Source organism: Ailuropoda melanoleuca, chromosome 16 (assembly GCF_002007445.2).
Source record: "Ailuropoda melanoleuca isolate Jingjing chromosome 16, ASM200744v2, whole genome shotgun sequence".
Classification (NCBI taxonomy): domain Eukaryota; kingdom Metazoa; phylum Chordata; class Mammalia; order Carnivora; family Ursidae; genus Ailuropoda; species Ailuropoda melanoleuca.
In genome coordinates, this window is record NC_048233.1 from 89,529,047 (window position 1) to 89,545,354 (window position 16,308).

The 16,308-nt window shown below is 58.6% G+C and overlaps 1 protein-coding gene and 1 long non-coding RNA gene across 15 annotated transcripts in view; both read left to right on the forward strand.

Annotated features, from left to right (window-relative positions):
- Positions 1-3,892, forward strand: part of LOC105238031 — a 14,227-nt gene extending 10,335 nt beyond the window's left edge. For 9 of the 14 annotated variants that reach the window (XR_004621276.1, XR_004621272.1, XR_004621263.1 and 6 more), the window contains one exon: positions 39-3,892. This is a non-coding gene — a long non-coding RNA (uncharacterized LOC105238031). The remainder of the gene's footprint in view (positions 1-38) is intronic. The other 5 variants (XR_004621265.1, XR_004621266.1, XR_004621274.1 and 2 more) reach the window with 5 other exon arrangements.
- A 9,648-nt stretch (positions 3,893-13,540) lies between these two features.
- On the forward strand, positions 13,541-15,936 carry ASCL2 (achaete-scute family bHLH transcription factor 2). The gene is made up of 2 exons (XM_019800578.2): positions 13,541-14,936; positions 15,514-15,936. The coding sequence occupies exon 1, from the start codon at positions 14,330-14,332 to the stop codon at positions 14,918-14,920; it is 591 nt and encodes a 196-aa protein (XP_019656137.2). The 5' UTR covers positions 13,541-14,329; the 3' UTR covers positions 14,921-14,936; positions 15,514-15,936.
- The last annotated feature ends 372 nt before the right edge of the window (positions 15,937-16,308 follow it).

Consider the following 16,308-nt stretch of genomic DNA (forward strand, 5'->3'; position numbering starts at 1 on the left):
CACCCCCTCTCTTCCCTCCTCCTCCCCTCTCTCTCCAGGCATCTCCCTACAAATTCTACTCGCCTCAACCTCCCAGACTCTCATCTCCAGCCCCCGCCCCCAGGAGACCTCCAGGCTCAGCTGAGAAAGCATGGGGCTCACTGCTGTGCTCCGAGGATCTGTCCCTGCCTGTCATCCACGTCGGAAAACAGTTGCCGCACATGCGTCCCGTGCTCTGGCTGCTCACAGTGGAAGGTGAATGTGGTGCGAGTCTCGCCATCATGGCCAACAGAGGGGCCTGGCCGTGCTGACTTTGAGCACCCAGTTGCAGGTTTCTCCAAAATGTAAAGTTAATATTTTGCCTCTGTCGTTTACATTTTGTGGGGACAGACCCTGAAACCGTGACTGTTGTCCTCAAACTGCTCCTCACGTGTCCTAGCATCACGTGGTGATTGACGCTCAAATAATCGTTACCATGATGCTTACCGAAGGACCACTCTCCAATTTCACTGTTCCTCCTGCATTTATTAGGTGGAATTCTGCGAGAGAGAGAGAGAGAGAGAGAGAACGAGCTTCTTCTCCTCTTCCTCCTCCATGAGTGAGCACGTGGATTTCAGGACGGACTCCTGAATCTCTGTTTCATGCGATGTGCTGTGACTGTTACTCTCATTGATTTTGATGCCAGATAGGGCTGGTAGGAGCCCCTTCAAGCTGGCTCCTCAGTCATTTTGATAAATTCCCACAGGCTTTCGAGCACCTTCCTTACTTTCCACTACACGATGTTCCAGGTTCATCTTGGACGTTCCCTTCCCCAGCCCTGGAGTCGGCCATGGCCCCAGGAAGCTCTGGGTCCTTCAAGTGGAGAATGGTATTTAAAAGCCAAGATCCGGAGGCTGGGTGCACAGCGCTATCTGGGCATCAGCTCTCCAGGGTGGATCAGCTGGGAACTCTCTCTCGCACATCTACTCTCATGCTCTGCCCATCCCTGTACATTACAAATCACAACTTTACCGCGATTCCCATGGCTCGAGCCCAGCACCGCAGGGTCTGTACTAGACTCCCTCGTCCCACATTTGTCGCTCCTTTCTCTGACCGCGACCCTGGCTTCCATCATCCTCAACACATACACCTCATTCTTCCCTGTTCACGTAAGTGACCTCCTGACTTTGCTGGCGTGTCCTCGTCCTTGATCGCCGCCCCACCCCCCAGCCTCCTCTCCCCAGCCTGACTGTCTCAAAGGAAGGGAACCAATAGATATGTTTTAAGCAAATAAAAAAGAAAGAAACACAAGCCCCTCCCCTGTTCTTTGACCGCCTGGGAGACCCAGACCAGGCCAGGTGTCAGCCCTCCCCACTATGCGTCACCAAGCGGAGTCGTGTCATTTCAGGAGGAACGTGAATTCCCGGGCAGACCTACCAGAAAAGAGAAGCCACGGTCTGACGCTCACGCAGCATTCGGAGCAGAACTATGGACACGGATGGGCCAAGAGGTTCAAGGAATCCAGACAGAAACCCGCACGCACAAGGGATGGTGTTTGTGACACGAGGAGGGGATGAGAAGGCGTATCCCGGGGGCCGGGGGCCAGCAGCAGGGGTGGGAAACATGGCCGCAGAGCGACACCGCGAGCAGTCACGTGGCGGCTCGGGCACCTAGGCAGATGCATCAGTGAGGTGAGCCGTCCCCTGTGGGGATCAGGGGTGGTTCAGGAAGCTGAGAGGCACGGGCAGGTGAGCACAGATAGGCCGATCGGACAAGAGCACCACACGCGGACAAGAGAGAGGAGAGCAGGAGATGCTCAAGGAAGGAAAAAAGTAAGGGCCTCAGAATGAAAGAAACACAAGCAAGGGCTCTCTGGAGCCCATAGGACAGATGAGGAGGAAACCACACATCCTAGTGACACTTTTTTTTTTAAAGATTTTATTTATTTATTTGACAGAGATAGAGACAGCCAGAGAGAGAGGGAACACAAGCAGAGGGAGTGGGAGAGGAAGAAGCAGGCTCATAGCAGAGGAGCCTGACGTGGCTCGATCCCGTAACGCCGGGATCACGCCCTGAGCCGAAGGCAGACGCTTAACCGCTGTGCCACCCAGGCGCCCCCATCCTAGTGACACTTGAAAATGCCAAAGTTCTGGAACATTCCAGAGTAACCCACAGACCACCTACAAGATAAGAATGAGATTCGTAACATTCTCCTCAAGAATTACATGAACAAAGAATTACATTCTGAAAGCGCAGAAGGTAAATAACTTGGCGAAGAGGATTTTATCGGGTATAATTACTATTTAAAGATCATTTCAGAAACAACAAGCCTCAGCATATCTAGAATGTTTGTCACAGAAACACCCGCTTTGCCCACAAAATTCTCAAACAAGAGAAATAGATCTTGGAGGGTGCACGGAGAGCCGTGGAAGGTGGGGAGGGACCAGATACCCACTCACGAGGCCGCAGTCACCCACAAGAAAACACAGTAAGATATACACAAGGTACCACTTACCATTGTAACAAAATCAGTATCTCAAAATTTCAGTCCTCCCTGTGGAGAATCCTAGACTCAAACGAGGACCCTGGTCGATATTGTTTGGAGTAACAGACAAACATCTCATGCGAGGATGCCTTCATAGGACAACGGTTCCGATCTTCCTCAAGTTGACCGAGACGTCCAGTGCAATCCCGAGCGCATGGTCAGCTGGGAGTTGGAAATGCTTGACGTACTTACTCACACTGATAATGGAGTATAGACGTCCACCAGAAGGACTGTCAGCTTGAAACAAAGAACAGCAGAGGGACTTGCCTGCCTGACATAAGGACTTAAGAGGAAGCCTGATGTAAAAATCCCAAACTGCACGGGATTGCCACAAGAACGAAGACTAAAGCGGACAGCTTGGAGACAAATGCTTGCATACATACATGTATCCCATGCTTAAAAATACTTCTCTGTTCACGGGAGCCTTTCTGTGAACGGGAAAGCCATTAAATGAAAAAATTTCCCATTACTTTAGAGACAAAAATTATGATGTGCTCCATTCCAACCCGATACCCTCCTCAAGCTTCCACAGATAAAATAATGTGTCAGTTGAGGAATAAACATAAATGTGTACAGAGAACATACGGATTTTAAAAATCAGCTTGTCAATTTTTACAGAAAATCCTGGTGGGATTTTAATTGGGATTGTGTTGAATGTAATGATCAACTTGGAGAAAATTAATATCTTAATATTGGATCTTCCAATCAATGAATACCAGGTATCTGTCCATTTATTTAAGTCTTTTACAATTTCTTCCATCAGTGTTTTGTAGATCTCAGTGTGCGGTTTTGAACGTCTTTTGCCATATTTATATCTATGTATTTAATATTTTTGATGTTATTGTAAGTGGCATTTTGAAGTTCATTTCCCAAATGTTCTTTGCTAGTCCCCTGCAATACAATTCATTGTCTATATTGATCTTGTATCTTGCAACCTTGCTAAGCTCATTTTAATTAGAATACTGTTTTAGTACATTTAGTCAGATTTTCTTCATAGGTGATCGTGTTCTCTGTAAGAACGGTTTGCTCTTTCTTTCCAATCTGGATGCCTTTTGATTCTTTTTCTTGCGTTATTGCTCTGGCTACAACCTACAGAACAAGGTTATGTAGAAATTTGAGAAGAGACATCCTTGTCTGGTCCCTGGTCCTAGAGGGAGGGCATCCAGTTTGTCAGCATTAAGTTGGATGTCCTTTATCAGGTTGAGAAAAGTTCCTTTGATTCCTAGTTTGTTCGGATTTTGATCATGAATGACTTGGATTTTGTCCGATGATTTTCCTGTATCTATTGAGATAACGATGTGGTTTTTCTTTTTAAATTTAATGTTGTCAATTAATTGAGTTGATTTTTTGAATGTTAAACTGCGTTCCTAGAATAAACCCCACTGTATATTGTTGGATTTGATTTGCTGAGGTTTTCCTTAGAAATTTTGCATCTATGTTCGTGAGGGATATCAGCCCACAGTTTTCTTTTCTTGTGTTGTGTTCGTCTGACTTTGGTACTGGGGTAATACCTGCCTCATGGGAGGAGCTGGGAAGTATTCTATCCTTTTTAATTGTTCTGGATGAGTTTGTGTAGAACTGGCTTTATGTGTTCCTTAAATCTTTGAAAGAATTTGCCAGTTTTGCCATCTCGGCCTGGAGTTTTCTCTATAGGAAGTTTTTATTTTACTATAATGTACTGTAAACTTACGGGGCTATTCTCGTTCCTTATTTATTCTTGAATGAGTTTTGGTAGTTTGGGTCTTTTAAAGATTTTGTCTGTTTCATCTACATTGATGACCGTATTGTCCTAAAGTTTCATAGTATTATCTTATTCATATAATACCCACAGAACCTATAGGGATGGAGTATCTATGATCGACACGTATCTCCTACTGGTTCTTTCCCTGGAGAACCCTAACCAATAGAGATTTTTGCACCAAGAGTGATTCTGGAGGAAAAGGACGTTAAGGACGAGTTCTCTGAATTGGCTCTGGGGTTTCTGAAACCGGCTCTCCAGTCTGATTGGATTGTTTGGAAGATGTGAATGACTCCATGGCTGGTACCGGAGACCGCACGGAGAGCCCATGGCATGATCTGACAACAGGGATGCATAAAACCCCTCCATCCTCCGAACCAGCCGCTTACAGGAAACCAGCAGCTGGATTACTCTGAACCTTGTGGAAAACCAGAGACGATGACATCGGTTGGCTGCTCCTAAGGCTGCTGGACAGAGCGGTTCGAGAAAAGGATGAGCTCAGGGATTCACAGCCACAGGAACGAGCTAAGAGCCTGTGTGTGCCCTGCCCTAACGGAGGCCCTGTGCGCTCCAGCTGCAGGGCGGACGCGCTCAAAATCCGATGCACCCGCATCCTGTGATGGGCGGAACCGCAACGTACCCTGAACTCCCAGCCTCGCAGGGGTGTCTGCTGTGAACGTGAGGGCACTGACCTGGAAGACTGGAATCCTGCAGGGTGGGGTAGGGATGAGTGGGGCGACCCTGGAGAAGCAGGGGATCCTGTAGCCCTAAACTTGGACGAGTCTGCTCTTCGGTGGGAGATGTCCCCCAGCCCCAGAGGGCAGGGGCTTTCGCACCCCCACCCCAGGACCCAACCCACCGCCCCTCTGCTTCTAGAGTCAAAACTAGCCTCAAGTGCCGGCAGGCCCTGAGGGCGAGAAACGAAGTGTGACTCCTGCGAGGGTGCACTGCGCTCCAAGGGCACGACGGGGGCTTCTCATGCCGCAGACAGAGGTCGGGGGACACCTGTGGGAAGGGGGGGACGGTGCTGGCAGGGACCTAAAGTGGGGCCGGGCCGAATTTAACGTCAGCAGCGTGCGGCCTGAGGAAGGGCTCTCACAGCTCAGGTGGCTGATACCCGGACCTAAAGGTGGCCTGCGCTGAGTGGCCAGAAAGGCCTGACCTCCCCTGGCCAAGGCTTAGGGAGGATGGAAAACTGGAGCGGGTTTGCTGTCTGAGATGAGCTCACCCCCACGCTGCAAGGGTTCAGAAGACATGACTTTCATCAGAACCTTGGGGAGTAAATCTGAGAGGGGTCCCGACATGCGCATGTCACCACGACGGAGAGGGGCCCGGGGCAGGCTCTTCTCTGAAGGTGCACCTCACGGGGGAACTGCAGCCTCTGACCTGGGAGCCTAAAGGCCGTGAGAGCGATGGGATCCCGGCAGGTGCGGTCCGTGGCCACCAAACACAAGCCGGACCGTGGTCCCCGGGACGGATGGCAGAGTCCAGGCAGCAGGCAGTCCAGTCTGGCTCGCAGACCCCCGCGGGGACGGCTGCTGGATCACGGCATTCCTAGCAGGGAAGTCAATGGGGCGCCCCCGGGTCTGTACTCCGTCTGTAGGAGCGGACACGTCCCGGGTAGAGCGAGCAAACACCCCCTGAACCCCGACAGCAGAGACCCACGGTCCCCACCCCGGTCAACTCTGAGGCTCGAGCCAGTTCGCGGACCCAGACCCCTTGCTTGGAGGGAGGACCCCGGGGCCCTGCTGGTCCCCTTCTCCCTGCCTTCCCCGAAAGGACCCGCAGTGTTCACCAGGGTGACTGTGCCCCCCGGGAGGTGAGGGGGCGGGATAAGCAGACTTTGGGGACCGTGGGACCTGGGCTCTGAAGTGACCCCGATCCCCAGAAGCCGCAAACGCCCCTGTCCCCAGCAGGTGAGGCGGGGCTCGTGCAGGCCGGGCCATCAATATGGCTGTAGCCCAGGGCCCTTACGGAGGGGGTCCAGATCCCACCGGGCGGCGGCCCCTCCAGCTCCCAAAAGCGCAATTGGCACAGACACCCCGGGCAGCTGGCAGGCTCCCACAGCGGTTCCCTGATCGTGGAGGGACAGCGGTGATGGCGGGAAAGGCCACATGGTGCCACCAGAATGGCCTCTCCCCAGGAAGGGAGTCCCCGTAGGGCAATATTGTGTCCCTGGGGGTGTTGCGGAGGGGGTGGCCTCCCCCCACGATGCGATTCCCACCACACCCCTGTCCCCTCACCTGTTTGGCCCGTGCAGAGGAAGGCGGGTCCTGGGGGGGCAGGACAGCAGCCCGCCGTCCGCTGCTGCCATCCCAGCCCCACCTCAGGGGCGACCGACTCCAGGCCTGGGTTGTAACTGAACTCGCACGGACGTCCGTCACCGGCCCTGCCCACGCACTCCCGCCCTGCTGCGTGGCCGTGCTGCCGGCAGACCCAGGGGCCAGGAAGCCCAAAGGGCCCCAGACTGCGCGGTAAGACACACACCAGAGGGTGAGAGACAAATCCAACGGAGTCTGGGGGCTTCTACTCCGGCAAGACTTTTAGGGGTCCAGGGGTGTCGAGATGTGTCACCTAAGTGAGGGATGGCTCGACGCCTAGCGGGCCTCCTTGGACTGTGGGGGCGACTAGTCCCTCGTTGGGGGGGTGGTACTCCAGCCCATCCAGGGGGACCCCCAGAGCCGCTAGTTTTGCGTGGGGCCCAGAACAAGAGATGGCTCTGCAGCTGGGCAGGGCCGCGTGACCCAGCAGAGCCCCTGGGCCTGCGGGGTCGGTGTGGACAGAGATGCCGGCCGGAGCCCTCGGCATGGGCCTTTGGGATTTGGGGGCAAGACCCCGCCGTCTGCCCCACGTGACTGCTCTCTTTTGAGAAACAGCTTTGGGTCTCGTAGAGGCAAAATGCTCGGCTGCAGGCCACCGAGTCACCGTACCCCCCGGACTGCTCCTCGCGAGCGGCGAGCTGTCTGAGCCACCAAGCCGCAGCGCTGGGCACACAGCACCTGTCATCCCGTGGAAGTGGTGTGTGCGTGGCCAGGCCCACGCGGGCCCTGAAGGCACGAGTAAGTCCCATGAACAAGTGGCCCAAATGACCACGGCCGCCCCTCCTGCTGCACGGCTCCTCTCTCCCGGCCTGGCCTGGGGCCTTGGGGGGAGTCCCCTCCGGTCAGCTGACGGGGGAGAGAAGGCTCGGGCCCGGCTTACAGATGGGTCTGTCCCGGGCTCAGGAGATGCCACCCGGTGTTGACAGCTGCCACGCTACAGCCCCTCCCTGGGACGTCCCTGAAGGTCATGGTGGAGGGAAACCCTCCCGGGGGGCAGGACTTTGGGCAGTGCGCCTGCTTGTGCGCTGTGCTCGGAAGGAGAAACGGCCAGACGTAAGATTACACGCTGATTCCTGGGCTGTGGTCAGTGGTTTGGCTGGACAGTTGGGGACTTGGAAGGACCATGACCAGGAAATTGATGACAAGGGAATTTGGGGAAGAGGTGTGTGGACAGGGAAAACAGGGATATCTGTGCCCCGTGTGAATGCCCACCGCAGGGGGAGCTCGGCAGTGGACTTCCATCTTCAGGAGGGCAGGATGGCCTGTTCTGGGGGTGCCAGGCAGCCCCTTTCCCCAGCCACCCCGACCACCGACCCCTGGGCTCCTGCACAAAGTGGCCGCAGTGGCAGGGGTGGAAGCCACGTGTGGCTCAGCAGCAGGGACATCATGCACCAAGGCGCAACCGGCTCTGGCCCCCACTGTGTGCCCTGTGTGCCAGCGGTGGACACCCTCACCCGGCACCCGTCCTGGCAGGCCGATGGCACTGGACAGCCCCCGTGGTGGGAAGGGCTGGGCTCTGTTCTTACTGGAATAGACACTTACTCGGGATACAGATTTGCCCTCCCCTCACGCCACACTTCCACCGAGACATCGTGGACCCCTAGAACGTCCCACCCGCCGTCCTGGTGTCCCACCCCTAGCTTTGCACAGGAACTCGGTCCACAGCAAACGAAGTGGGGACGTGGCTCCACCCTCACGGAACTCACTGGCCTCACCGTGGGCCCACCATCCTGTAGCCGCTGGCTGATAGGACAGTGGAATGGCCTTTGAAGGCTTGGTTCCAGCCCCAGCGAGGTGGTGGTACCCTGCAGGGCCAGGACTTGGGGGCAAGTGCTCCTGAAGGTCGTCTGTGCTCTGAGTCAGTGACTGACGTATGGGGCCATGTCTCCCAGAGCCAGGATTCATGGGCCCAGGAATAGGGGGGTGGAAATGGCCGGGGCACCACTCACTATTACCCCTAGTGCCTCCCAGCCAAACATTTGCTTCCCGTCCCCACGACCTTGTGCTCTGCTGCCCTGAGGTCTCCGTTGCAGAGGGCGGGATGCTTCCATCAGAAGACGGTGATTCCGGTGGACTGGAAGTTCAGACTGCCACCCTGGGCCCCCTGGGTCCCTGAATCTATAGGCAGAGAAGGGAGGTACAGAGTTGGGGGTGCGGACTGATCCTGGCTGGGGGTAAGGAAGGAAGAGTGTCTGGAACACAGCGGGTCCTGTAGGGCGTCTCATAGTTGGACCGCCCCAGGATTCTGGGTTGATGGGCTGGGGCTGAATCACCCCACCAGCCCCCCTGGTCCCCAGCTTGCAGGCGGCAGACGGCTGGGCTTCCTGAACACCTGAACCAGTCTGGAACCGAAGCCTCCTCCTGCCTCCTCCTGCTGTGTCTCTGTCCACTGCCTTAGAGCAGGAGTGACCTTATGAAGGCAAGTGAGGTCATGCCTTGGCCCTCGGGATGAATCCAAGCCCCTCTGCACATTGCCCCCACCCCGCCACTGGAGTCCTGTTCAGCCTTGATGTCACATCACCTGGAAGCCTGCCCTGCCCCCTCTTCAGACCTTGCTTCACACAGCCTGTCACTCAGCATGCCTGGGGGGCCACGTCCAGAGGGAAATATGCCCTTCTCCCCTTCCGTGTTCCCGGGACACCACCACGTCTGGCACACGGTGGTATGCCTCTGAGAGGGGCTCACATCCAGCAAAGAGGATCGGGAGCTGGCTGCCGGTGGAAGCAGGACACAGCCCAAAGAAGGAAGATCCCTCGGCATCCAGGGCCAGCTCTGCCCCTGACCCTGAGTGATCACGGTAGCCCAGGTGCCTGCGCACAGTGAGGTCATGCCAGCCTCTGCTTTGGGGGTACTTGACGAGTCTGAACCCACCATGGGCTCCATGGGACAGGGTCGCAGAGCCCTGAAAGTCTGGGGTTGGAGGCTCTGGGTCCCCATCATTGGAGCGATGGGGCTGTATCTGGACCCTCTGGGGAATGGACCAATGGGGAAGCCATTGTGAGACGACTGGGCCCATGTGGGGGCAGCAGCAGAGGCACAGGTGACTCCATGGCCCCTGGCCTGGGGAGCAGGGTGACCGCTGGCCAGTTTGGTCTGGGCTCCCCACTCACTCCACACACAGCCCGAGGCCGCTGCCCGGCTCCGTCTCTGCCCCTCAGAGGCTCTGGCTTCCTAGTTGTGTTCTCTGGGTCAGGTCATGAGTGGGGAGGCTGGGAGCCCAGCTGGGCCAGGCTGGCACCTTCCCCAAGCACACAGCTCTGGCCGTAGCCCTCACGTGGGTCACATCTGTGTGTTCAGGTCACTTGGGAGCCTGGAGCCTTCTGGAATCCAGCTGCAGGGGAAGCAGGAGCTGTGGGAAATGAGGTTCATGCAGGCGTTCAAGCTTCAGGTCCCTGGACGCACCACGGACGCACCAGGGACGCACCGCAGACGCACCGCGGACGCACCACAGACGCACCACGGACGCACCATATTTCCCTCTGGACGTGGCCCCCCAGGCATGCTGAGTGACAGGCTGTGTGAAGCAAGGTCTGAAGAGGGGGCAGGGCAGGCTTCCAGGTGATGTGACATCAAGGCTGAACAGGACTCCAGTGGCGGGGTGGGGGCAATGTGCAGAGGGGCTTGGATTCATCCCGAGGGCCAAGGCATGACCTCACTTGCCTTCATAAGGTCACTCCTGCTCTAAGGCAGTGGACAGAGGGGGAGGGGGCAAAGCCTGAACCCAGGAGACCAGGAAGGCGGTGGAGGCAGCATCCGAGGGCAGATGGTGATGTGGCTGGAGAGATGGCAGGGCTGGCGGACAGCAGAGAGTGAGGGAGCAGGTGGGAGCTCACACACTGCTGCCTGAGCACTGACTGGGGAGGGGGCCAGTGGAGTAATGGGCTCCCGTAGGGAGTTCATTTTGAGGAGCCTGTGGGATGATGTCCGTCGAGTGGTCCAGGTGTCAGAGACATGTGGGTCATCCAGCATAAGGGTCAGCAAACCATAGCCAGTTGTGGCCTGTTGCCTGTTTTTGTATTGCCCGCAGGTGGAGAACACTTGTTACAGTTTTTTTTTTTTAAGATTTTATTTATTCGACAGAGATAGAGACAGCCAGCGAGAGAGGGAACACAAGCAGGGGGAGTGGGGGAGGAAGAAGCAGGCTCACAGCGGAGGAGCCTGATGCGGGGCTCGATCCCATAACGCCGGGATCACGCCCTGAGCCGAAGGCAGACGCTTAATGACTGCGCCACCCAGGCGCCCCCACTTGTTACAGTTTTAAGTGGTCAAAAAAAAAAATCACATTCCTTAGCTACTATCAAGAAACGTATTAAAAACCCCAGAGAGTGACAGGTGTTGGTGAGGATGTGGAAAACCAGAACTCCCACGCACTGTTGGTGGGAACTCGGACTGAGGCAGCCGCTCTGGAGTTCAGTGTGAAGTGGCCACAGAAAGCTTAAGGGAGACTTATCATATGATCAACAATTGCACTTCTGGATGTACCCCCCAAAACAAGAGACTGCAGGGTCTGGAAGAGACGTGTACATACACGTTCACAGCAGCGTTATCACATCCGCTATGAAAGGGACACCCCAGTGTCCAGTGATGGACAAATGGATAAACAAAATGTGGTCCATCCACACAAAGCCCGAAAAAGGCAGGATATTCTGACACCTGCCACAACATGGACACACCTGGAAGACGTCAATCACACCGAGCGACAGAAGCCAGGCACAAAAGGGTACATACTGCAGGATTCTACGTATTTGGGGACATAAAGAAGTCAAATTCACAGAGACAGAAAGGGGAAGGGTGGGTGCCAAGGGCTGGGGGAGGGGGAAGGGCTTTACCCACCCCTGCCCTACATCTCAGGCATGGAGACTGAAGAGTGGGCAGAGCCCAGGAGTGTGCCAACCAGTCAGCTAGGGTGCCAGGGTGAGGGCAGAGACCTGGCAAGCGGCATGCTTGTGTTTGCAATCTTTCTAACAGCTTTATTGCGGAGAACCCACATACCACCCAGCTCATCTGGTTAAAGTGTACAATTTGGGGCACCTGGACGGCGCAGTCCGTCAAACGTCTGACTTTTGGTTTCGACTCAGGTCTCGGGGTCGTGAGATCGAGCCCACGATGGGCTCCACACTCAGCATGGGGCCTGCTTGGATTCTCTCTCTCTCCCTACCCTTCTCCCCGCTCTTTCTCTCAAATAAATAAATCAATAAAATCTTTTTAAATGAAGTGTACAATTCCTTGGTTTTTAGCACATTCTCAGAGTTGCACAACCGTCACTACGGTCAACTGTAAAACATTTGCACCATCTCAGAGAGAAACTCCACACCCTTCAGGTTGTGCTCCAGCGGTCAGAGCCAGCCCTGACGCGCAGCAGGAGGGCCACGTGGAGAGCCAGACCAAGCTGCCCAGCCTTCCTGCTGTCCCCCGAGCCGACCCCCAGTGGATGTCGCTGTAGCAGCCCACAGAGGCACCACCAGAGGATCCTGGGAAATACTAAACCACCGGAGCGGCCTCTAGAGCCTGGGTGGTCTGCTGGGTCAGAGCAGGTACCTGAGGGTCTCTGGGCCCCAGATGCTGAGCAGAAGTCCAGACAAAGATTGTCAAGAGCCCATTTGCGGGATTCTAGGGTTTTCCCTTTGACGTGGCATCCATCTCCAGCTGGGGTTTGCCAACTGACCACCAGGGAAGGGCAGGGGGGCTCTGACCAGAGAGAGGAGGAGCCAAGGCTCCTGACCTGGACAGGGAAGAGGTCCGGGCCCTGATCTCTACCTAGATTGCTCCACTGGCCAGAGGTGTGACTGTGGACACAGTCCATGTCCTCTCTAAGACAGCTTCCTCCTGTGACAATGGGGCCCTACCCCACCTGGCCCCAGGCAGGTGCTAGCCGCCAGGTCACACCCCAAAGCAGGAAGGCCAAGCAGACTTGCCAGGAGATCCTGCACAGTCACTGGAGCCGGTGGACAGCACAAGGCCCCAGGGGGCTCCCTGCGGGGGGGGGGTAATCCAGGGCCTCTCCCAGCCAGAACGGGAAATGGCTCCCGGCAGAACTCCTTTCCCAGCGGACCTGATCCAGGAGGATCTGGTCACCTTCGGCAAAACCCAGCGGGGCCACAGCCTCCTGAGGGCCCAGCCACTTGGCAAGCACTCCCTGCGGTGGCGGGGGGGGGGGGGTACAAACTCTCCCACTGAGGGTTCATTCTGCACACTTCCGCAGTCCCTGCCCCCACAGACCCCTACGATTCTCCCCATCTGTCAAGGAGAAACCTTTTTGTCCCTCATCCCTTGGGAGACCAGGCTCTGCCCTGGTGTGAGGCAGCTTTCCCGAAACCTTCCCCCACCGGCCCAGTCTCAGTGCCGGTCGAGTGGGAGAGGGAGGCCCCAGCCCGGGGTGGGGTGCTGAGCAAAACGGAGCCAGGGCCACGATAGCGGGTCAGCACCAAAGGTGAGGAGGGGCCAGAGCGTAAGGGGCCCAGGAGGCAGGAAGTGGGGGAAGGTTAGGGGAATATGCCAAATGAAGAACCTGCAGGGGTAGCTCAAAGCCTGACCGCCGCCCGGGTTCACAGCGGCCAGTGCAAACTGCCAGACCCTCGGCTTCCAGGCTCCCCAAGGCTGGAGGCACCGGGAAACCACAGGCAGAAGGTGTGCGTGCGGGGATGGTGGAAAGGCGCCCCAGAAACCTGAACCCCAGCGCACCACTCCTCCAATCCCGTCCTGCCCAAAGGGCCATATCACCCTCTCCCACTCTCCGCAGAGGAATACGTAGGTGTGCGGCGGAGCGCGAAGCAGGTGTGCATGCGGGGAGCCGCCTGGCAGCACCCAGCTTTGTTAGCGACGCTCGGGGATCCACGCGCCTGGCGTACGCGCTTCCTCTCGGGGGCGGGGCGTGAGGCCGCGCCCCCCGCGATTGGCCGAAAGGACTGGCTGCGATTGGCTGAGACCCCGGCCCCCGCCCCCTGGGACGCGGGGGGGGGGGGGGAGGGGTCGCGGACAGAAGGCGCTGCGAGTGCTGTCCCCGGGGGTCTCGCGCGCCTCCGGGAGAGCTAAGCCTTCACGAGGCCACGCCCTCCTCCCCACGGCGCGTGCTGCGCGTGCGGGTGATCAACACGTCCGGGGATAGCGGGCTGAGCGCAGGCTGGGGTGGGGTACCCGACAGTTGCACCCGGGACCTGTGGACTCTGCTGAGGCAGCGGGGTCTCACCGGAGACCTGCTGACAGCGCCCCGAAGTCGGGCCGGGGGCGCACACGGGACCTGCGCACTGCGTCTTGGGGGGCTCACTAAGCACCTGTTGGGAGCTTGGGGCCCACTGGGGACCTGCAGACTCCGCCCGGGGAGATAGGGTGGGGGACGCGCTCACGCCCTGGTGTTTGCAGGTTGTGTGCGCAAGGGGGAGGGCGAAGCGTGGCGGGAGGGCGAGGCGAGGGAAGGAGGGCGTGAGAAAGGAGGCGGCGGCGGCGCGGAGGAGGGTTATCTATACATTTAAAACCAAGCCGCCTGCGCTGCGCTGGGAAGACCTGGGGAGCGTCCGGCCGCACGCGCGGGACACGAGCGCCCCACACTCCGAGGCGCGCACGGCCTGCCACCTCTTGGCCTCCTGGGCCTCGCTGTCCCTGGGCCCCCAGACGACCTGGAACGAGTACTCTGGGGAGTCGCTCCAAGGCACAGTGCCAGGGGCTCCCTTGGGGCTCTGTCCTACTCCCACCGACCCGCATTCCTCTGTCCGCCCCTCCTGCTGCGCGCGGGGGCTCGGAGGAGTTGCAGGGCAAGTGGATGCGTGTGCGATGGACAGCTGCGCGCTGCTCCGGCCCGCGCCCTCCACGCCTGGCATCTCCGGCGGCTGCACCACTCGGCGGCGACCCACATCCCCAGAGCTGCTGCGATGCAGCCGGCGGCGACGGCCGGGCGCTACGGAGACCGGGGGTGGCGCGGCGGCTGTGGCGCGGCGCAATGAGCGCGAGCGCAACCGCGTGAAGCTGGTGAACTTGGGGTTCCAGGCGCTGCGGCAGCACGTGCCGCACGGCGGCGCCAGCAAGAAGTTGAGTAAGGTGGAGACGCTGCGCTCAGCCGTGGAGTATATCCGCGCGCTGCAACGCCTGCTGGCCGAGCACGATGCTGTGCGTGCCGCGCTGGCCGAGGGGCTGCTGGCGCCAGCCGCGAGGCCCCCCGCGTCCTGCGGGCCTCCCGGGACCCCCGCCGCCTCCGCCGCCGTCGCCTCGCCTTCTTGCGCTTCGTCGTCCCCGGGCCGCGGGGGCAGCTCGGAGCCCGGCTCGCCGCGCTCCGCCTACTCCTCAGAAGACAGCGGCTGCGAGGGCGCGCTTAGCCCAGTGGAGCGCGAGCTGCTCGACTTCTCCAGCTGGTTAGGGGGCTACTGAGCGCTCCGCCCCCGAGGTAACCTCCGGCGTCGGGGAACAGGGGGTCGGCTCAGGGGCAGCCGGGCGGGGTGGAGTGGACAGCCTCGCGGCTCGCGTCCCCGAGAGCAGCCAAGCGCAGCGCCAGGCCCGGGTGACGGCTTTGATTTCGCTCACTTCATTTTCCCCAAACTTTTTCAAGCCTGTGCAAGACCGGCGTTTGTTTGTCCGGGATTGCAAAACTTCCTCTCGCTGCTGAGCCGAAGGGGGAGCAGGGAGGGGGGGCCCTCGGGCGGGTGAGGCCCCGAGTGCACGCGGATCCCGGGGCAGAGCAGGGCGCTGGGAGGCGGGGTGACTTTGCATTGCAAATCGCGCGCCCGGGCCGGGTGGCAGAAATGAGTCGGCGGGTGCGGAGCCCTGACTCACTGCGGTTCGGAGCGCCAGCCCCGCCCCGCCCCGCCCCGCCCCCGCCCCGTTCGGGGCCGCAGACCGAATCCGAGGCACCCACGGACTGGAGCTCCAAAACCAAGCAAAGGAAACTGCAGGCTTCGCTGTGGGCGGCGGGGCCGGGCCGGATCCCGCACTAATGTGCGTCCCCGTCCCCCCTCCCCTTCCAGCAGCCGCAGCTCTGGACGCGGAGCCACGAGCACGCTCACCGCCCGGGAGGTGGGTGGTCCGCGCCTCGGGCCCACCGTCCCCGCCGGCGAAGCCACCACCAAGCTGGGACTCCGCCGTCGGTCCCCCGTGCCGTCCAGCCTGACCAAGTGCCAGTGTGGAAACGGTCCCGGCCTGACCCCCACCTGGCTGGCAGCTTCCTCAGACCCCGACCAGCTGCCCCCAGAGGTGTTGCCCTGAGGTGGGACTGGGGCACCAACGCGGAGATTTTTGAAGGGGAGAGGATTTTATAACGACACGGAACTTCTCTTTTTTGCATATTAGTTTGAACTGCCCAAGGACACCGGCAATATGAAGACTTATTTTTGTACAAAAAAAATCCCCAGACTGGGAACACAATAAAGATGGTCTACTCCCCCGCCCCACCCCACTATTGGAATTTTCCGACCTGGCCGGGACCTAGACACCCGCTGCCCCTGAGGGGCAGTGTCCCTGGGAGGCGGCCCCTTGCAGTGGTTGGGTCCATGCAGGCAGTGCTCCCCGCTGGGGACCGGCCTTTTTGGAAAACCTGTTTAGGGCAGGTGAACTTCAGAAATAAATCAGTGCTGCGTATCTGGTGTGGGGCCCTCTTCATGCCCTGAGGCCCCCGTTTCCCAGGGAGGGCAGGGCCTGGGTGGGACGGTGTGACCCAGCAGGCCTGGCCCCTGTGGTCCCCTCTCCCTGGACTCCACCCCCTGCTCTGTGGGGTGGGGCCAGAGGTGTGAGGTCTGGGAGCCCAGCCTGGTCACCGCTGCGCC

Coding starts and splice junctions, on each gene's coding strand:
- ASCL2 (XM_019800578.2), top strand. CDS start 14,330: ATGGACAGCTGCGCGCTGCTCCGGCCCGCGCCCTCCACGCCTGGCATC.